The sequence below is a fragment of the Helicoverpa armigera genome, chromosome 29 (genome assembly GCF_030705265.1).
Source record: "Helicoverpa armigera isolate CAAS_96S chromosome 29, ASM3070526v1, whole genome shotgun sequence".
Taxonomy (NCBI): Eukaryota; Metazoa; Arthropoda; class Insecta; order Lepidoptera; family Noctuidae; genus Helicoverpa; species Helicoverpa armigera.
In genome coordinates this window covers 1,861,056-1,884,107 of record NC_087148.1, presented here as the reverse complement: position 1 = coordinate 1,884,107, position 23,052 = coordinate 1,861,056, and the positions used below count along the sequence as shown (strand labels likewise).

At 36.8% G+C, this 23,052-nt stretch overlaps 1 protein-coding gene across 6 annotated transcripts; it reads right to left on the bottom strand.

Annotated features, from left to right (window-relative positions):
- Positions 1–224: 224 nt before the first annotated feature.
- On the bottom strand, positions 225–22,773 carry LOC110378518 (sphingolipid delta(4)-desaturase DES1). 6 transcript variants are annotated; one of them, XM_064042763.1, is made up of 8 exons: positions 22,491–22,773; positions 11,729–11,905; positions 6,353–6,492; positions 5,387–5,600; positions 3,162–3,227; positions 2,627–2,772; positions 1,929–2,092; positions 225–1,882 (listed from the first exon to the last, which is right to left on the bottom strand). In XM_064042763.1, the coding sequence occupies exons 1-7, from the start codon at positions 22,570–22,572 to the stop codon at positions 1,952–1,954; spliced, it is 966 nt and encodes a 321-aa protein (XP_063898833.1). In that variant the 5' UTR covers positions 22,573–22,773; the 3' UTR covers positions 225–1,882; positions 1,929–1,951. The 6 variants fall into 6 exon arrangements, with proteins under 6 accessions (XP_063898833.1, XP_063898832.1, XP_063898836.1 ...); XM_064042762.1 differs by having other exon boundaries at positions 225–2,092; XM_064042766.1 differs by lacking the exons at positions 5,387–5,600; positions 6,353–6,492; positions 11,729–11,905; positions 22,491–22,773 and adding an exon at positions 5,105–5,210 and having other exon boundaries at positions 225–2,092.
- Between the last annotated feature and the right edge of the window lie 279 nt (positions 22,774–23,052).

The following is a 23,052-nucleotide window of genomic DNA, read 5'->3' as shown; positions in this document are numbered from 1 at the left end:
AAAAATGTTGAATTTAAAAGTTTATGGTGATTATTGCGGTAAAGGACTTTGTTTTGTAACTCAATGAAACTTAATGAAAATCCTCACAATTCTGTTGTTTGTTAGTCATTTTCTTTTGGAAAATGAGTAAATTAAACAATTTTAAAATAAAAAATCAGATTTTTCATTTAAATAATGGTTATAAGGCCCAAATGTGCTTGGGCCAGATTCCGTGCCGCTGAGTGTATAATATATATTTTTACATAGTTCTGTATATGTATAACAAGTTACAATATTCAAATGTACAATTTTATTATCACCGGGGTATTTTTATACCCATATTCCTGTAGTATGCTAATTCAAGGATATTCTAAGCATGAATATAAAAAAGCTAACTTGTTAGGGTAAGATATACCCCCGTACTTAATTCTTATATGGAAGGGAAATACATGAAATATTGTAAGTATTAGAAATTAATGTAAAATATTTTATACACAGGGTCTGTCGTTCACAATCACATTAAATCCTATCGCATATACTTTATGATATTCTATTGCGGATTGTAAAAAAAATAACCTAATCCATTCAGTGGTTTAACCACATGAGTCATTTTTCGTTTATATAATTTACAACATCATGTGTAAAGCAGAGATAAAGTTAGGAGTATCGAATGTTTTGATCAGTTGACAGCTGTCAGTTTTCAAGGGAGAATTTCAGTTGTTTATAATGACTGACTTTTATATGGTGTTCTAATTTTCGAACACTTTTATACTATTTACTTTGTTTGAAAAAATCATTTTTTTATTTCTACGTATATATTTTTTTTATTTCTGTCAATCGACATATATTAACCAGTATATTAACGCATTTCATATAATGTGATTATGAACGACACACCCGATATACATATACTAGGATAAAATTAATATCATGTAAAACATGGAACATAATCTAATAACAAAAGTACGTTTTCAAAATATACCTTAACTTTACAACAGTTATTTTAATTTGTTCAAATAGGTACATAAATGCTTTCAATTTATATCTATAATTTTTTTCTGACTCCCAAAATATTTATTTAAAATTGCCCCCAAATTTTCAGTTCATATAAAAATGTGAAAAACACCCCAAGCCCACAGATTTACAATAGTAGAAAAATAATAATGATAAGTTAATATCCATAGTAATTCTACCTAGAAAAAAACATTGTATTCTTAGAAGAAAATTCTGCATAATGTTATGATTATAAAAAAACAAATGTATTTCTATACAATTACAACTTACTTTAAAATAATAATACATAGCGTTCTAATTAAATCCATAATTTAATAAAAAAACAAGATCAACATTTAGAATTACTGTTTGTAGTTCATAGGTGGCGCTTGCGATGCGAAATACACATAAAGGTGTTTTTGTTAAGTTTGTGTGTAAAATAGTTGATAAAAAAAAAAACGTTTTATGTATAAGCTACATACTACATGTAATAAAATTATGCCTTACCACATCTGTTTGTTAGTGATAAGCTCAAAAACTACTACACAGATTTTCATGCGGATTTGATCATTAAGAAGAAAAATTCAATGTTCGCTAAGAACTTTTTCAGACATATTTGTTCAGGATATACTCAAAAACTACTACATGGATTTTCAAGCGGCTTTCACCATTAAACAGATGTAAGATTTATAAACCATACAGTTTCTATACCTTGTAGACTCAACACAAAATTTTAAGAAAACTAGCATTTGTATTGCAAACAATGTTTTTTTGCCGTAAAAGATACAAATTCCCACCAACAGATGTCACTATCCTAAAAAACATCGCAAGCGTCGTCTACCAACATCAAAAAACAAAACACCACAGACTACACAAGTGTTGCCAACATAACAGAATTAGTGTTGCCAACCTAACAGAAGTAATGTTGCCAACTTAACAGGAGCAATGTTGCCAACCTAACAGAAGTAGTGTTGCCAACTTAACTGTCGAGTCCCTTGTGTTTTCTCTTCATTCGGGCATAAGGTCCGATATCAGGGTCCATTACGAAGTCGTATAGGACTTTGGACCAGCTGTCGTGGTGGGGTAAGTTGTCGTAGAATTCCGGCGCTATGCGGCGTACCTGAGAAAGTGGGAGAAATATGTTAAAAATGTGGGGAAATAGTGCTATGTGGCTATGTTTTTTCAGGAAGGCATATAGATTGTTTCATATAGATTTTCTTTATTTGGCAACCAGATAAAAAATAATCATAATGACAGATTTGAAGATGGCCGCTCAACTTTACCGATCGATATATGTATAGATATATTCTTTATTATGTACTCCAATTAAAATTACAAAGAAAAACTAAATTTTTAAAACTCCTAAACACAACAGGCGATTTATGTAATTCGCCTTATTCTCTATGGAAACATGTTTTTTTTTTGGTTAGTGGATAAAATGTACAAAAACGAAAAAATTACCATTTACTTAGTAATTTCATAATTCTTAAATTTTGAAATTTATTTTTCATCACTTGTGTGGCGAAAGAGAACTGGCCTTTGAAAAATAGAACTAGCAGGAAAATCATCGATCAATTAAAGCCCTGCAAAATTACGAAGTTTATCATATGTATAGCCAGGTAAAACCGAGCTTAATTACTATTTTAACACGTACCTCAGGTAATTTACTGCCAGGCACGGCCGGGAAGTCGTGGTGCTCATTGTGGTAGCCCACGTTGAAAGTGATCCAATTCAGCGGCCCGTAGTACGAGTAGGTTTCATAGCCTTTCTTGAACATGTAGTGTTCGGCAACGAAATGGCCTGGAAGAATATATAAAAATATTTATTGCTAAGAAATACATAGGTACGTAAAACTATGGATTACTTTATTTGAAATATTTATTGGTACTTCTTTTCCTGGAATCATATTTTTGAAAATTGCTCTATATTACTACGTTTTCTTTGGTGTTCTATTAACTAGTTAGTTGAGTACTAGTCTATCATAGTCGTTAGGTAAATCACCTTAAAGTAATGTATGTCACTTTAATTTTTATATGGTTTCATGTATAACACTTCATGTGAAAAATTTGCTTTTTAGCACAATAAAAGTATTGAGTTTCACTATAAAATTACCGCAATTTACGGGCCCGTGACATTTGCATTTATTCATTTGAGTTTTATGGTACTTTTAAATAATATTTAATACGAACCTGCGACTGGATGAACGCCCATAGCCATCACAGCACCAAATATAAGATAGCCAAGTGCTTTCCATCCTGAAAATAAATGGTACAAATTGAAAAAAAAAAATTAACTCTTAAAGTTGGGTAGGTTTATTTCACGAAAGCGGTTGAGCTACACATGTGTGTGTAAATGTTTTTGTAGGATGTGGGTGTTGCTCTATTGTTATCAGTGTCTTCATTTTTCACCTACAAAACATCGGTCACCGATTTTATTGGATATATGACTCGGCGATTCGGCCACTACTGAGCGCTTCCGAGCTTACGCATACAAATACAATGAGAATGTACTATTACACACACAGAGGTATGGCTAACCCGCATCTATACAATATACAGTTTTCCCTAATATAAGTAGAATATTATAGGGATGCTATGAACAAAGATAGACATCAGATTGATACCTAGAAATCCCACATAGCAAAACAGACTTATCTGGGAAACAAAAAATATCCGGAATTGATGTAATATCACGTTAAACTACATTAAAATAATTGTTTAGATTAGATATTAGGAGGAAAACTTTTCCTTGTTATACCAAAATGTTGAATATTCTGAAAGTATTTATTTGGTAGGTTTTACCTATACCTAGTAGTCATTTGATTATAATATGTATTTATTTGATTAGGTATTATATAGGTATCATTCTTGACACGACTATTTACACAAAAAGATACTAAACAAATACCTACTACTTAAAATAATGATTCATTGAATTATATAAATTCAATGAATTATATATAATCAGTAATTTGTTTAGAAACTGAGATTTTAAATAAAAAATCAAGATTGTGTATCTTTAGCTAAGTGCTTATTCAAAAAAACGTAAAAGTAATACCGATCTTTGCAGCCGAGTAAAAAAAGACCTAATATTGCAAAAAATACGCACCAAACAGCTTAATGATAATAGCATCGAAGAACAACTGTATAACCAAGTTGATGAGCTCCATAGGCGTGGGGGGCTTAGGTCTGACTATCAGAGGTCTGAAGCTGTAGAAGAACGGCTGTAAGAACAACCACGCCAGCTTGCCACCGGTCGTGCAGAATAACTTAGCTTCTAAGAGCGTGGGGGGCTTAAGTATGAGACCGTCTTTTTAAGTATGTACTAATAGTCCAAAATATACTCACCAAACAGCTTAATAATAATAGCATCGAAGAACAGCTGTATAACCAAGTTGATGAGCTCCATAGGCATAGGGGGGGCTAAGGTCTGACTATATTATCAGAGGTTCGAAACTGCAGAAGTACTCACCGAACAACTTAATAATGATAGCATCGAAGAACAACTGTATAACCAAGTTGATGAGCTCCATAGGCGTGGGGAAGGTCTGACTATCACAGGTCTGAACCTAGAAGGACCTATTTAACTACTAATATTGAAAAATTACTCACCAAACAGCTTAATAATAATAGCATCGAAGAACAACTGTATAACCAAGTTGATGAGCTCCATAGGCGTGGGGGGCTTAGGTCTGACTATCAGAGGTCTGAACCTAGGCCCTGTTTAACTTCTAATGTTACAAAAATTACTCACCAAACAGCTTAATAATAATAAATAGCATCGAAGAACAACTGTATAACCAAGTTGATGACTTCCATAGGCGTGGGGGGCTTCGGTCTGACTATCAGAGGTCTGAAGCTGTAGAAATACTCACCGAACAGCTTAATAATTATCGCATCGAAGAACAACTGTATAACCAAGTTGATAAGCTCCATAGGCGTGGGGGGCTTAGGTCTGACTATCAGAGGTCTGAAGCTGTAGAAATACTCACCGAACAGCTTAATAATTATCGCATCGAAGAACAACTGTATAACCAAGTTGATGAGCTCCATAGGCGTGGGGGGCTTAGGTCTGACTATCAGAGGTCTGAACCTAGAAGCTTTTTAACTACTATATAGTATAAAATACTTACCGAATAATTTAATAATGATAGCATCGAAGAACAGCTGTATAACCAAGTTGATGAGCTCCATAGGCGTGGGGGGCTTAGGTCTGACTATCAGAGGTCTGAACCTAGAAGCTTTTTAACTACTATATAGTATAAAATACTTACCGAATAATTTAATAATGATAGCATCGAAGAACAGCTGTATAACCAAGTTGATGAGCTCCATAGGCGTGGGGGGCTTAGGTCTGACTATCAGAGGTCTGAACCTAGAAGCTTTTTAACTACTATATAGTATAAAATACTTACCGAATAATTTAATAATGATAGCATCGAAGAACAGCTGTATAACCAAGTTGATGAGTTCCATAGGCGTGGGGGGCTTCGGTCTGACTATCAGAGGTCTGAAGCTGTAGAAGAAAGGTTGTAAGAACAGCCACGCTAATTTGCCACCAGTCGTGCAGAATAATTTTGCTTCTAATAACGTTGGTAGATCAGTGTCTATGACTTCGTCTCCTTGGTACTGAAAAAAAAAGGTTTTTATTATTAGGGGGAATTGTTATTTTATTTTTGTATATATATTGTAAGTGTAGGCTTTTATTTATGGTGACAACTGTATCTTGCGTAGCAGGGAAATACATTAGAGTTCTCATTAATTTAACCTACAACATATTTTACATAAATATATATAACTAGCGACCCGCCCCGGCTTCGCACGGGTGCAATGCAAAATATACCTATTATCAGTGTTTCTCTACTATATTATGCATTTATTATACATACAAACCTTCCTTAAGAATCACTCTATCTATTAAAAAAAACCGCATCAAAATCCGTTGCGTAGTTTTAATCTAAGCATACATACGGACATACAGCGAAAGCGACTTTGTTTTATACTATGTATTGATGACAAATTGAAATTATAATAGCGAGTTTCATTCCAGCTTGGGGAAATACCTTTAACTTTTCTAAATTAGTTCTTTCTAAGTATATCTTGGACACCAATAACTCAGGAAAGGTGAAGGAAAACATCTTGAGGAAGCCTGGAGTTTGGAGTCCAGTCATTAACTAGCTGATTAAAAGTTCCTTCTCTGTACGAGAAGATTCCAAAGCCAACACGTGAGATAATAAAAAAGGCTGAAGATGAAGAATTATATTTATTAAAAAATATCCTTCTGAAAAGTAGACATGATGAAAAGCCTTTCTCAGCCGTTATACCCATAAGAAGTAACAATTTTTCTCTTGAATAATTAAGAATGGTTTTAGGAAACTTACCCTATGATGTTCTAAATGATATTTCTTAAAGCTGATTGAAACTGGCAACCCTATGGGGAGATTAGCGAAGAAGCCAAATAGCCTGTTGGCTAAAGGCCGGTTGTGACCGAAGGCTAAATTGTGGGCTATCTCGTGAATTGCTGTAACAAATAAAAAAATATTTATTAACACTTTTGCATACATCATCATTATCTAAGTATGCTTTTCCCAATCTATTTTGGGAAAAAGATTTATAAAACTTGTGTGTAAGTCATCATCATCTACGTATGCTTTTCACAATCTATGTTGGGGTCGGCTTCCAGTCTAACTGGATGTAGCTGAGTACCAGTGTGTCGCATGGAGAGACTGCCTATCTGATTACCTCATCCCAGTTAACCGGGCAAACCGATATCCTTTGGTAAGTTTTCAGATTCTGATTACCCTTAATGATTACCAAATATTTTCAGACTTCTGGCTGTCATTTGTAGACAGTAATAAGGCTGATCATAATGACTTAATGACGTAACTGTGCTAATCGCATGATTGTAGTCCCACTAATATTATAAACGTGAAAGTTTGTATGTATGTTTGTTGTTGTTTGACGGATGTTTGTTCCTTTAACACTCAAAAATTACTGGATAGATTTTGATGAAACTTGAAAGTACTAATAGCTTATACTGATATCAGAATAACATAAAGGCTACTTTGTATCTATGAATGAGTAGTTCCTGCGAGTAAAACAGCAAGTATATTATAGTTCTAATTATGAACTGCGGTTGGAATCTCCTTCTAAAAATAAATCCATTAAACACACAGTTTACATAAAAAAACCTTATTGAAAACTCAAACTCAGAATCATTTATTCAAACTTGGCCACAAAACAGCACTTTAGAACGTCAAAATTTACAAAAGACAGCCCCCAAAACGCCCACCCTTCACCACTTCCTATGTGTTTTTGCTGGGAAGAAGAAGTGGTGCAACAAACTCCCCAGCAACGCATGTCTGTCTATCTATAGGTTAGAAGATCAATAATGTTTTATGACACAAAGGTATGCAATGACTGCATTTCTATATTAATATTATAAAGGGGGAAAACTCAGTAGTTTTCTTTGTTTGTTTGCAATTAATTAACTCAAATCTACTGGAACGATTTTAAAAAATCCTTCACTGTTTGGAAAGCTACACTCTTCTCAAGTAACACATAGGCTAGAAGTTATCCCGGTACGAACAGTAGCTCCCACGGCCTGCGGACGAAACCGCAAGAAAACGCTAGTCTTACATAAAGATATACAATGACTACTTTTCCTTAACAAAACAAACTTGTAAAAACGTTACACACCATAATGAGTAATTCAAGCGACCTTGTAGCGACGTTTGCGCTAGACGAAAGCGTACGTACTAATTCACTTCGAGATGTCAACAGTGGAAAATTTTGTAATATCAGACGTTGATTTTTTTCAGATAAATTGAATTGCTGAAATTGAAGCGAGAAAGACTCGCTCACGATATATTTCTGGGCATATTTAGATGGTACCGCCTTAAGAACGGACAAAAATCATAGGTATCTTATGTAAGAAGCCCTCTCAGATATCTATTTAATTCTAGATTTCAATATTTGTTGTACAGCGGAGGCAATAAAATTTTAATTGTCTAACTATCACGGGTATGAGATATGGCCTGGTGACAGAGGGGCAGCGAAATCTTAGTTAGTGTCCCATTTTATTGCGGAACCCTAAAACTACTGATCAGATTGGACTGGAATGTGCCTGGATCAATTCGATGAACGACGAACATCAAGTCCATCATCATCATCCTCCGAGCCTTTTCCCAACTATGTTGGGGTCGGCTTCCAGTCTACCCGGATTTAGCTGAGTACCAGTGCTTTACAAGAAGCCACTGCCTATCTGACCTCCTCAACCCAGTCACCCGGACAACTAAATACCCCTTGGTTAGACTGGTGTCAGACTTACTGGATTCTGACTACCCGTAACGACTGCCAAGGATGTTCAATGACAGCCGGGACCTACAGTTTGACGTGCCTGTAAAAACAGTCATTGGTGTCTAAGATACACTTAGAAAATACATACAAACTTAGAAAAGTTGCAACGTCAAGTCCATAGTTCCATCCATCCATCATCAGCCTATTGCAGTCCACTGCTGGACATAGGCCTCTCCAAGTCCATAATTCCCATGAATTAAATCAGGATATGAGTAAAATAGCAAGTAAAAACGGTGCTAACGTGACTATTTCAGTAGTTATAAACACTGATACATACATATTACTAACAATAGAAATACGATAAACTGCTGAACTTAATGGTTTCCACGCACGAAAGTTACTAAGCGCCCTTGAAGAGTCATGGACGGTTGTATTACATGCATAATGAATGAGTACTAGACTTAGGTGTACTAAGGAGCTTGTGGCTAATGGCTAAGTAATAGCCACATAAGTCGATCGATCACAAGGTTATGCAGCGGTCAAAAAGTGACCATCTTATCATGACGAGTCCCACCGTGTTTTTGAAGGCACGTTGAATTGGTAGGTGTCATTACTGTCATTTGAACACCTTTGGCAGTCGTTAGGCAGAAGCGAGAGTTTAGCACAGGTAACTGGGTTGAGGAGATCAGATAGGCAGTCGCTCCTTGTGGCACACTTGTACTCAGCTGCATCCGGTTAGATTGGAAGCCGACACCAACATAGTTGGGAAAAGTCTATGCACAGATTCTACGTACTAATGGATTGTCAGTCTTATGGGACCAGCGGGGTCTATTTTTAACCAAGATGGGTCTTTTCTATTTATATTTTAATAGTCATAGAAGAAGATAAATTAGCCAATGAATCAACAATGTATATTGTGTTAAGTGTGGTCGTCAATAAGGCCGTATATAGATAAGGCTATCTATGAACACCTGGTATCCTTGGAAATTCATCATTGATTTGATAATGAATCACACTATGAGTAAATGATTGACATGGTTCCTAGGCTTACAATCATCATCATCATCATTGCCCTTAACCCAATTTTATTAGTGGTCGGCGCAGCATGTTTTCTCCTTCCATACTCTTCTATCTGCCGTCATCTCACAAGTACCATTCTTTCTAGCCATGTCGACTTTCACACAATCCATCCATCGTTTCTTTGGTCGTCCTCTTTTACTATATCCATCCACATTCACGCTCATCACCTTCCACATACCATGGTCCTTATTCCTAGCTCTCTTCAACTTCAGTGGGGCCCGCCAGGGCCAAAGCCTGCCGGGGCTGCGGGATTGTTCGAAAGAGTTACCGCGGCCCTGGTACATAAAGGGCTTCAGAAGAAACATGGTGGGTTTTAGTCAGTAAGAGTCTGATACTCCCTCACACTGCTAACCTACAGCGGAAGGGATCATTTGAAAATTTCCCATCAAAAAAGGCTATGCTCACTCATCAGAAAAACAAATGATTGATGCCAAAATTTTAAATTGTCTTGATGAGGTCATACTACGGATATGTGTTAGTAAGAGATTTTGACATCTTCAAGATTGTGAAGACATATAAGCGGATACAGACAGATTTCAACAAGATACGTGCACGTTCAAGATTGTGTATATTCACAGCGGATATAGATTTCAGATGGCTGAGATAAATATGAGATAAGGGGCAGACACATACTATGGATGAATATGACTTTTTTTAGCACAGAGTCAACAACCGGACTCAAGGTCAGCCTGTTAGTGTCAAACTTGCTGAGGAATTATTCCAAGGCTCCAGGAGGAATATGGATGGGCTTTGACCAGCAATGACACATCTCAACACCTTACGGCTCAACGAAAGATGCTATTTCGTTAATATTAAATCTATACGTCTGGTATAGGCTCCCAAACTACAGAACCGATTTGATATATTCTTTCACTGTTGGAAAGCTACACTATTCCTAGGTGACATACGCAATATTTTGTTCGGGTACAGTAAGTAGTTTCCTCGGGATGCGGGTGAAACCAAGGGAAACAACTAGTGTAAAATACGAGGCACTTTTCATAGACCATTAAACCCCTAAGACTTTGTGTGCAACCACATTGTTTGCCCATAACGTGCAAGTTACACCATAGGGTTCCACTTAGCTGATAAAGTCATCGAAATGGTTATCTGTAGTACGCTTGACATCGTTCACTTGAAATAAATATATATTATTATCAGAAATGAAAACACCTGCATAACAGCGGTTTCAGACTAGCCGATCATAAGGTTAAGCAATGCTTGGCCCGATAGGTACTATGTCATGACGAATTCCTCCATGTTTCGGAAGGCACATTAAATTGATGGGTCCCGGCTGTCATTTGAACATCTTTGGCAGTCGTTACAGGTAGGCAAGAAAGTCTGACAACCAACCAGTCTTGCTTAAGGAGTCGTGTTGCTTGTGTAACTGGGTTTAAGCAGTCGCTCCATGTGGCACACTGGTACTCAGCTGTATCCGATTAGACTGAAAGCCGACCCCAAGATAGTTGGGCAAAGGATGGGCAGATGATGAATAATATCATCACCATCATCTATGACAGCCATAGGAAGTCCACTACGGAACATAGGCCTCCCCCTTAGATCTCCACAGATACCGGTTGGAAGCGACCTGCACCCAGCATCTTCCGGCTAATATAATATACTTAGAGGTAATTCTTAATACTTCCTGAGGACATCATAATATGTATATCATTACTTATTTCAAGTATTTTGAAGCAAATACCATCATTATCATATTTTAAAGTATTCATTCTGCTTATTTCCTCTCCACACGGCACAGATAAGATATGGCCGGTGTTTCACTTCAAGTGGCATGATTACCACAATTACTTGATTACGAATGAAGTATGAATATCTAGTCCTTTGCTAATGGGAATCTTCATACTTCAAGTGTTTTGACTCATTGCTAATAACTTATGGACACTCAAAACCTGCTTTCAACCAAATACTGACTAGTCCACTTGTGTCTTTGGGGAACTACCGAGCCAAACAACAACTTTAGGGGTATGATATAACCGTTTTTTGATGCAGTTAAAACAGTCAGACTGTGCCTTTTTTACTGTACTGCACGGGTTATTCTATACAATATAAATAAGTAAGTTGCTGAGTTCCTTCCTCCTAGCATAAACCTCTTTCAAGGGAGGTGATGAAGGACGTGGATTTTGGGGTCTGTCTTTTTTGTTTCCCTTAAAAAAGTAGATCCTACCGTTTCGGCCTACTTAGTACCAGTTTGCAATACATATCTTTCCATTTTTGGAGTTAGCCCTTGGTGTTAAGGCGTCAAATGGTAAACACCAACCCGCATTGAGCAAGCGTGGTGATTAACGCTCAATCCTTCTCCGTGTGAGAGGAGGTCTGTGCCCAGCAGTGGGACAATAAAAAGGCTGTAACAGTAAACTTACCTAACATAAGTGAATGATTAATAACTCCTCCGAAGCAGTATGCTACGACCAGCATCACGGGCCAGCTGAGCTGAACCACGAAGGGTAGCGAGATGATCTGAATGAGCACCATGGCTGTCACCACCCATTTGAAGTTCGGATCGTAGCCAAACAGCTTCTTGATCTGTGGGTATTTTTCTGTGGACAAATAAAACAAAAATTGGTTACTTTATAGACCAGCCATGTAATAGTTCTTGTAAATGGTGGATCCCGTCTGTCAATAGCATACTTTGGTAGACGTGACTGTAAACCAAATTATTTTCGTCTTAGGTCCTGTAGGTTGGGGGCTGCGGGTTGTTCGAAAGAGATACCGCGGCGCGGCCCTGGTACATAAGAGGCCCACGACGGAACACGACGGTTTTTAGTCAGTAAGAGTCTGACACTCCCTCACCACTGCTAACCCACAGCGGGAGGGGTAATTTGATGATTTTTGAAGTCGTTAAAAAAAATGGTCCTGTAGGTTTTTAAAACATCAATGTTTTAGGTACCACGAATGACGGCAAACAACTTTTTATTTCTAAAGTGAAGTATTTCCCATTACTTTGGGCTCAATTTTCTACAGTAAATAGTATTACCTGCCTAGTGCCTAGCCAGAAAGTCTGATAACCAGTTTTACTAAGAGGTATCTGATTGCCCAGGTAATAAGGTTGAAGAGGTCAGACATCCAGCCGCTTCATGTAAAATATTGGTACTCGTCTGCATATGGTAAGTCAACCCCGATATCATTGGGAAAAAGACAGGCAGTTGGTTGAACACAAGATTTTCCTACTCAACAACAATAAAAAAAGTTACTATCGGTATTTTCCATAAAATATAATATAACGTGTATATATAACAGCCTTGCCATAAAAATACTATAAACCTAGCATTTTATGACGTACTTTATAGTCCAGTCAAATTAGACATTTGAAGTTACATAAATTCACAACAAGCTGCAATTTACCAATTTTCAGCTTCTTGTAAATAAATGTAACTTGACACTCATGTTTAGGGTTCTGTACCCAAAGGGTAAAAGGGACCCTATTGTTTTAGGTCCTCTGTCCGTCCGTCCGTCCGTCTGTCACCAGGCTGTATCTCATGATCCGTGCTAGTTAGAGAGCTGAAATTTTCACAGATGATGTATTTCTGTTGCCTTTACATATATACATACAATTACATAGTCTCGGGTTCGATTCCCGGGCCAGGCCGCTATCGCTGTATGAGTTTTAGAAACTTTCACAAAGCAGCCCGGGGCCTGGAAGTTGGTGATTGATACACCCGTGCATCGGAGAGCACGTAAATGTCAATCCGGCTTGTGATCTCTCTCCGGTGGTGTCGGATTGTCGTCCCATCGGGCTATGAGAGTGAAGGAATAGAGAGTCCACTTGTGTCTGCGCAAATGCTTGTGAACTATAATGTGCTTCGAAGCTGGTTGATGACAAGTCAATAGTAAATCTTTCCATCAAACATTTGGCGATCACCAACCTATTAGTTGTCGTGTCCTGTAATTGAAATGACCTACTTTACCCTCTATAGCACATTCCAATGGTACATGAACTGTTAATAAAGATAATATTTTATACGATAAAAGAATTACATAATGTTGGCTTTGTAAAGCTGATATGGTATATTTTTGATGATACAATAAAAAAATATTTGATTTATCTTGTGGGAGCTTTTATTCGTAAATTAGCCCGTGGGTGTTAGGTTTTGGTCCAGGGTATTTGCTAAATCTACGGCCGACGTCCTAGCCGATTGTCGGCCACGGTTGTTCTCTTATAAGGATATCAGACAGCTGCGCAGGACATATTATAGTGCACAAGCATTTACTTGGATACAGTTGCACTCACTATTCCTTCACTCTTATAACTCGATGGGGCGGCTCATCTGCCTAGCCAACTATGTCGGGGTCGGCTTCCAGTGTAACTGGATCTAGCTGAGTACCAACTGTTCAAGGAGCGACAGCCTATCTGATCTCCCCAACCCAGTTACCAGGGCACCCTATACCCATTGGTAAGACTGTATTTCAAGAACTAAGACCCATATTTGCATATTTGACGCCAATCTGTCACATGTTACAATCGACCCCTGTTTCAACGTACACCTTTGTCTCTTAACAAAACATAATAAGTTAGCATATTTCTCGTAGCACTACTAATTACTTGAACAGAATACTTCATTACTTACTACAGTTACTTTAATTGTCCTAAATGAGAATCAATTAGCAGAATTTAAGTAGTAGAATCTTTGACTGAGCAGTATTTATTTGTTTGTAGAAGCTTACAACGAATCTTAATTGATGGAAGATCGTCAATGCGCGAAAGATATGTCCTTATGTAGCACTAGCGGTTGGCCCGAGGTTTCACCCGCGTCCCGTGGGAACTACTGCCCGTACCGGGGTAAAATATAGCCTATGTTACTCGGGAAGAGTGTAGCTTTCCAACAGCGAAAGAATTTTTCAAATCAGTTCATTAGTTTCACTGTCACCGCGACTGTTCGCGTCACTCAAAAACTGCTGAGCATTTCATGCCTTTTATCACTATTATAGTTACCGGCACGGATATTGAGCTCTCGGCGGAAGAGTGGGGATCGCTTTGCGCACTGTACACATAAGGCAATAAACTAATAAATCGCTTCTGCGCAGGTGAAGGTCAGGGCTTAATACCCGTGCCGATATCTATACTTACTCATGCATGAGGAAGTTACCTATTTATTATTTAAATTCAAGGAAAAACCGGTATCTCGAGTCATTGTTGTCACAGCTTAAAAAGTCTACTTCTGGACTGCTACCTTCCCCAAGCTGGGGGGATTTGCGCGTACTCACCGCGCTGGTCATGCGTGTTCTAACTACTGTGTGGACTTGTTCTAAACTATAAATCTGGTTCTTCTAACCTAACAGACAGACATGTGTTGCTGGGGAGTTTTTTGCGCCACTTTTTCTTCCCAGCAAAAATTATAAATTTAAAAAAACCCCCGACCCAAAAAAACTACGCAATAATTATGACAAAAGGTTAAAAACGCTAAACCCTATAAAAAGCAAAAAATAACTTTTAACACTACGTAAACTAAATTTTGTCGTGTCGGGGGACCGCTCTAATTCATTACTTTAGATACGTGTTTTTTTTTTAAACGAATGTTGTAATTAGGTAGGTACCATTTGATTTATGTAAGTATTTATGAAGGTAAAAAGCGGTCCCCCGACACGTCAAAATTTAGTCTACGTAGTGTTAAAAGTTATTTTTTGCTTTTTATAGGGTTTAGCGTTTTTAACCTTTTGTCATAATTATTGCGTAGTTTTTTTGGGTCGGGGGTTTTTTTAAATTTATAATTTAATTTTATTTCACGCTTTTTAAAGGAGCTAATTAATTTTTCCTTCTTTCATTTAATTTATTTTATCTTAAGAAGGGGTCGCTATATGCGATCTCGGCTAAAGGAAGCTGTTTAACAATCCTCATGACAAACTGGCTCTGGGAGAATTGCACAGATTGAGAAACAATAAAGATTAACCTTTGGACATTCTAGATTTTCAGCAAAAATATAAATCGGTTTATCCGTTTCATTCCGGCATTCCAGGGTTTCATCCGCCACATCCCATTTCCAGCATCAGGTTCTCGTCAATCAGAAACATGAAGAGAACTCGTCAAGACAAATTCAACGAGCCCAAACTCGATGGGTTTACTAAAAGGCAGTTCAGGGTTACGTCTCCTACCTTCGTGCCCTAACAGCAGACCAGCTCAGTGGTTCCAAAAGACATTAGTGTTTCAAATTTCAGATCCCACATATACTTGCAAGTAAACTGAGCGTGTAACATTCCTATCACATCTAGCAAACGAGCTGATGACCTTGAAGACCTGAACCGATTTCCACCAAACATAGCTAAGAACACTCCTGACTGACATACCTTTTAAACAAAAAAAACCGCATTACAATCGGATCATCCGTTTGGGAGCTACGATGCCACATACACACACACACACACACACACACACACACACACACACACACACACACACACACACAGACACGTCAAACTTATAACACCCCGTCGTTTTTGCGTCGGGGGTTAAAAACAAATAGGAAGTGGTGAAGGGTGGGCGTTTTGGGGGCTGTCTTTTGTTTTTGACGTTTGAAGTTCTAAGCCTAATTTCAATAAATGTTTTCGAGTTTTGTGTATCCTGAGTCATGAGCGCAGTGCGGTATATTCTAGGTTTGCCTAGTAGTACCTATCCACTTACCTATCTCAATAGATAATTATCAGGTGGTATTTAATTGTTGTAGAAATGCTTTATCGAAACGTGACTGCATATCTTCTGTATCAATAAATAATTAATCACGCGTTTGATAAACTTGGCGCATAAATGACGTTATCAGTTTTACGTGGTCTAATTATTTTTTCCCTAAACCTACTATCGGACGAGACTGACCTGTAGGTCTCAGTGATTGCAAGCAATGCCTGGTTTGGGGTTTCTGGTCGGACCGTAAAGCATAGTTTTAGAATTTTTCACAAATCAGCCCGGAGTTTGGAAGCTCGTGGCATTACATGTCATGAAAAGCCGGCGTCCCCGAATGCTTATGCTACTCAGTAGCAGTCGTTACAATTCCACGTCGGAGGCCGTCAGGCGGATTTGAGAAAACTCTGACACTAGGGCTTGTTAGATGGTTACCTGCAGCATTTTTCGAACCTATAGTAGCCAATACTATTTCATTATCATCTACCTTGCCATTTTCTAACTAAGTTGGGATCGGCTTCTAGTCTAACCCTTTGCAGCTTAGAACAAGGGTGCGACAAGGAGCGACTGCCTATCTGACTTTAATTGAGTAACCCGGGCAACTTAATACCCTTTGGTAAAAGTGGTTGTCAGACTTTCTGGCTAGGCAGGTAGAAAATTGAGCCCAAATCAGGAGAAATACTTTATTTCAGAAATGCAAAATTTACCGTCAACTGTACCTAAACCAATGATGTTTTAAAAACCTACAGAATGTCGAAAATAATTTGGTTTACCAGACATGATAGCTTATTAGTACCATCATAATCTTAAAGATAATACTTATCAGTTATTTGCCTATGAGTCATAAAACCATCGCACCTGCGTGATATCTATAGTTAAGTCGTAAATAATAAACATACTAGTGGTTTTCCTGTGAAAATGTCTGATTAATCTACTCAAAATATGTCCACGAATAGTAGGTAGGTACCTATACCTACTATGATATAAACAAAAGTGATAATATTATTGTTGTTAACTGTTTTGGTTACCTATAATATGTCTGCGTCATTATGATGATACTACCCATTTTCCGTAGGTCAGGATCTGAACTTAACGTTTCGGCATATTTTTTTTATATTAAAATTCAAATTGATAACCAATATAATAAAGAGGAAACATTTTTTGTTCCTTAGAAGCTCTGAAACTACTAAACTAATTTGAAAAATTTTTCACCTTTAGAAAGCTACACTCTTCCCGAGTAACATAGGCTATATTTTATCCCGGTACAGGCACTAGTTGCTACGGGGCGCGGGTGAAACCGCGGAAATGGCTAGTATTGATAATAATACATCGAAAGACTAGAGGCGTGTAAATAACAACAAAATAATAATATCGATAAATGTCTACGTGATTGATGACACGTTAAATAACCAATTTCGATAAAAATCGGATAAAAGTATTAACGACAATAGCGTAATAGGTATATATGTATATTTGATTGTGTTACTACATACTTAGATCAAAGAAAACGCGTCATTTTGTTCCAAATTTTAACAGACGAATCTTGAGCTCTGACCTTCACCTGCGCAAAAGTAATTTATTGGGTCCCTTTTGTGGTATGAAGTGAGGCGCGGGGGCGGGCTAAAGGGGTGATTGGCCCGCAGTGCATCGCGTCATAGCCGTCACTCGGGATTGGTTCTTTGCTAATAAATCACTTCTGCGCAGATGTAGGTCAGAGCTCAACATTCGTGCCGATAACTATACTTAATCCCAGTACGGGCAGAAGTTCCCCCAAAAAACTGCAGGGAATTGAATGAAGTCAGAATGTGAAGATAAATTGATCCTTATTACTAAGAAGTCAATGTACCCCAAGCTACAAATAGCATGACTAATGCTATTACTCCACATTTACTAAGCACTTACTAACTGGTTAGCTGCTTGTAACAAGTTAATATAAGACAATTTAGAAGCCAACAGCTAATTAGAGCATTATTCACAACTATACACATGAGATGAAATGTGTATGACTGTGTTGGATGGCACGTTAAACTGTAGGTCCCGGCTGTCATTGAACATCCTTGGCAGTCGTTACGTGTAGTCAATACTCAATACTCAATTCTTTATTGCATTCCACAATGTAGGTTTAGGTGGTAAACATTTGTAGGTAACAATTATGGACCCTGTCGGGCACAGCAAAAGATATTCTTAATATACGTATGTGGAGAGGACTTTACATTCAAATAACTTAAGTATAATTACAATTCAACTTAGTAGTCAGAAGCCAGTAAGTCTGACACCAGTCTAATCAAGGGTATTGGGTTGCCGCGGGTAACTGGGTTAAAGAGGTCAGATAGGGCAGTCGCTCCTTGTAAAGCACTGGTACTCAGCTGAATCCGGTTAAACTGGAAGCCGACCCCAACATGGTTTGGCAAAAGGCTCGGAGGATGACGAATCACAGCTATACATGTTTTACCAAACGAATGCGGATGAGCCATGCTTGTGTGTGTGAATGTGTGGAGAACAGTACAACAACCTGCCTCAATCTGCCAAAAGAGATTGGGTGTTTCTGGGCTATCGGCGGCCAGAAATGAAATTAGTATCAAACAATAGCTCTAGTAATAAGGAATAACTTTTACCATGGACGTTATCCCGTGGGACAATTAGGAATATAGATATTCGCATGTTTGTGCATCAAAAATGTATGAGGTAAGACATTCAATTATGGCCGCTGATAGCCCAGGGTTCATAGAAATTTGTCCTTTGTCGTTTCTTCAATCTTCTACCAGGTTGTTCAATTGGTAACATTTTACAGTGACAAGTAAGTTGACCTGCTGGTGTCTGCACATGCATACCGTCTTTGTATGAATAGGAACCTCAACCACTACTCCTGAGCTTTATATTTACACACACAAGTAAGCCTCACTGGCTTTCATGAAATAAAACATCTATATTTAAAAAAAAAATAGTGTATGTTTGGTGGAAATAAATAAATAAATAAATATTGAGACTATATGTATATCTATTGAACGACTTATCTTTAAAATGTAAACACTGTAAACTTGAGATTTCTACAGAATTTTATGTACTGTATCAATCCCACCAAAAACATTAAATGTAAAAAAAGCCAATCCTCTACGCAATTCCTCCACCGTAAAAAGTTTTGAGATCGCATAGAAGCCAAGTCCTGTTCAACTTTATTTGTAATAATAAATCAATATTTTGTGACCATATCAATAGTTTCGTTCACTTTACAATAATATTGACTTGGCCATGAGCACAATAAACTACAAATATAATACAGCATATCTTGGAGAGGTGAAAGTCAATCATGAAGTTTAATATCACAGAATTAAATACTTTTAGTTTTTTCAATTGTTACTAAATGACCGACAGTCAGTATCATCCAAAATCATGAACTGCACATTTACTATGGCGCATGTTTGGTCCATGGTGATCTCAAATTCCAATCAGTCCAATCGTAAAATCATGTCCATATAGAATGTATCAATTCAATGGTATTTGCACATTATTTCAGGGAGCGACTATTAACTTGTGCTCATGGCCAAGACAATATTATTGTAATGTGAACAAAACTATTGATATAGTCACAAAATATTGATTTATTATTACAAATAAAGTTGAACAGGACTTGGCTTCTATGCGATCTCAAAACTTTTACGGTGGAGGAATTGCGTAGAGGATTGGCTTTTTACATTTAATGTTTTGGTGGGATCTAATTTATTTTTTGTAGGTCTCCTTCTTCTCTAAGTATATAACAAATTAAATTAACTTACATGCAACTAACTAAATATATAACAAACTAAATATGTAGACCTAAACTAGCACGTAAACAACATTTTTTTTAAATAAATTAAACAATTTCGAAATTGTCGAATTTTTTAATCGAATATCTTTTAGAATAAATGAGATTTATTTCAGAGGTAGGTGGCGCTATCACATGAAATTGTTTTTTTTTTTTAACTAAAAACCGTAGCGCGATTTAGACCAGGACAACGCCATCTATCGAGCGAGCATGCAGTATTTATCGCACTGCATTAATATGAAAGATTTTATCATTATTCATTTTATTTTAATGTAGCTTTTTTATTCATATGTATGTATATTTAATACATAGTAACAATATACCACACTACGTAACAATAAAACAAATAGTAACATTTTGTACATAAATAAATAACAAAGTTATCAATGCAGTCAAAATTCATACACAATGTTCTTGAAAAACCGCAAATATAAATTTGTTTCCTATTTTTTTATTAAGTTTTAAGGTTTTTATAATTTTCCCTTTATATGTAGCTAATAACCTATCTTGGTGCCAAATTTAAAGGTTCTAAGTTTGCTAGAAGTACCTTAGACTTTTGATGATCGGTCAGTGAGTGAGTCAGTGACAAAATGGTGTAACTTTGATCGCTCATAACTCGTAAACTATTTATTCAAATTGCTTGTAATTTTGGGACTGAGCTTGTTCTAATACTTACTCTTGGTCATCGAAAACCTAAACTCCTAGCTTTGTTCACATGGAAGATACAGGGGGCTGAAATAGCCGCGAAACGCTTCGAGAAAAGATGGTACGGCCGTGCCCGCTTTGCTCGAGTCTTGGCTGGGGCACTGCCGTGCCCTCAGATTGTGAGAAAAACTACATGATTCATTTATTTTTTTACTTCATTCCTAAGGCTGTCATTTCTAAAAATACTGAATTATAAATAATTTTTCTGTGTGAAATTGAAATAGACTACCGAATATCATTTTAATTTTTACTTATTACATATAGAGGTTAAATGTGTGACTTTGAAGCTGAAATTGCTGAAAAACCGGCCAAGTGCGAGTCCATTATTTACAAAATGAGCAAAAACATTACGTTTATTATATACGAGCCCCCCAAAATATTTATTTTATTCTTGTTTTCAGTATTTGTTGTTATAGCGGCAACAGAAATACCTACATCATCTGCGAAATTTTCAACTGTCTATCACAGTTCATGAGATACAGCCTGGTGACAGACAGACGGACGGCCAGAGGAGCGAAAACAATAGGGTCCCATTTTACCCTTTGAGTACAGAACCCTAAAAAAGAATGAACATCTAAAATCAACTAAAATTGTTCTTACATACTGAAATTACTAATATAATAATTATGTGTTCAAAAACCAATGTTTCCTATAATCTAATCTACGCTTGTAGCCACAGTCAAATTGTATGTAAATTACTGGGATAATATAGAGATATCTTTCTTTATTGTTAATTAATGTATTAGCATAGAATTGCTTGGCATGGAGCCATATCTTCACTTATTTGTGAAATTATGTTTATCTATTTTTTACAAGTTCAAGTTTAATAGCTGAACTGGTTTTGATGTATTTGGTAGTACAGGTCTTAATTGGGTTTAATTTACAACTAATTAAGTAGTGATTAACTACATTTTGTACTATAAGTAAGTAAGTGTTTAATTTTATCATGAACAGACAGACAGACATGTGGGGGAGTCACTAGTGTATTAATATTTTATGCTATAAGCTTAAAGTAGCTACAGAATTAACTATATTAATAAAGTGAAGAAGAATAATTTTTTGTTTGTCTCAGAAAATACTGGACTGATTTGAATATTATAATATTCACTATTGGAAAGACTCTTCCTGAGTAACATAGGCTGCATTTTATCCTGATATGGGCAGTAGTTCCCACGTGGCACAGCTATAGATGTATACTAAAATAGACATTTAAGAATCATTTATAGAAGGTGATATGGAAGATAGTATCTATTATATTTATGAAGTAGTTGATAATATGTAAATGATGTTTGTCTCACCTCTATGGTACAACAAACCTGTTTGGTCACTTTAAAACATAGACTATTGAGATAGTAAGATGAGTTGTGAATTTAATTTCATAAAAAGACATGAAAAAGTGTATAAAAAATTATTGGTAAAAGACATGCAATGATGTGTAAAGCAGAGATAAAGTGTAGGAGTATCGAATAATCATATAATATCAACAAATGGATTGAATATTGAGACTGGCTTAATAGCCATACTACCATTACTGGCTCAACTATCAAACCTAAATGCATGCTATCACTTTTGTTGCTATCCAAAATGTATTCAGGACATATTAACACCTACATATTTATTTATTTCACATGAACAAAATTCAGGGTCAAAGTGATAAAGAATATAATTGTATGCAAACTATTATGTCAATATTACACAATGTTTTATCAAATTAAACATCGTACGGAACTAATTTTAGTCCACATTTCGGCAAAGGGGCGTAGCTACCGTTTGTAAAATTGTTATTGAACGTTTAGTTTCTAATTTCAAATGCATTAGAAGTAAATAAACTACGAAATATTTGTAGCAAAAACTGTTGCTGACCAAAATTTTAGGCCGTGACCTTTTTTTTCGTAGATTTCGTCAACTGCCTAAGACAACGCCGGGCAGCCTAGTAAGTCGCTCATTATTACTACATGTACGTGCATTCAAAGAGTTTCTATATATGATACGTGACGTAATAACGTACCTAGGATTATTTTCCGGCGGCTCGCATGAGGTTCCTCCGTGTAAACCCACTCGAAATCTGTTCTGGAAACCCGGGCACCCATTTTTGATACACTATTTGATACTGTTGCTTCTAGAACTTTAGTTTGACATCACACCGCGCACGATTTTAAGCGTCACTCCCTATTAATTTATAAGGAGACGGTTTAACACGAAATTATAGCTTTTTAACGAATTAAATTCATGCGACACGACAGCTCTCTGTCGCCGCGGTTGATTGATTGAATGAATTGATTGAATAGTACAAGAATGATATGCGGAAATGAACGAACTGTGAAGAGCGAGAGCGAGCGATGTCTAGAGCAAGGAGGTGTTGATGGGGAAATAAATCATCGATAAGTCTTTATTTTAGTTTATCCTATCCACATTATAAACGAAAGCTTATAATTTCGTTTAGAAGAAGAAAAAACACATTAAAAACGATGTATTTATCAAGAGAAATAGAAATTGGTAGTTGACATTGTGTTGAAACGTAGTGTAGGACGTCCTCAGGCACGGTGGAGTGATGACTTGCGCAAGACGGC

Coding starts and splice junctions, on each gene's coding strand:
- LOC110378518 (XM_064042762.1), bottom strand. CDS start 22,572: ATGGGTGCCCGGGTTTCCAGAACAGATTTCGAGTGGGTTTACACGGAG. Junction 6,493..11,728: donor TAATCATTCACTTATGTTAG/GTAAGTTTACTG, acceptor TATTTGTTACAG/CAATTCACGAGATAGCCCAC. Junction 2,773..3,161: donor GGGCGTTCATCCAGTCGCAG/GTTCGTATTAAA, acceptor ATATTCTTCCAG/GCCATTTCGTTGCCGAACAC.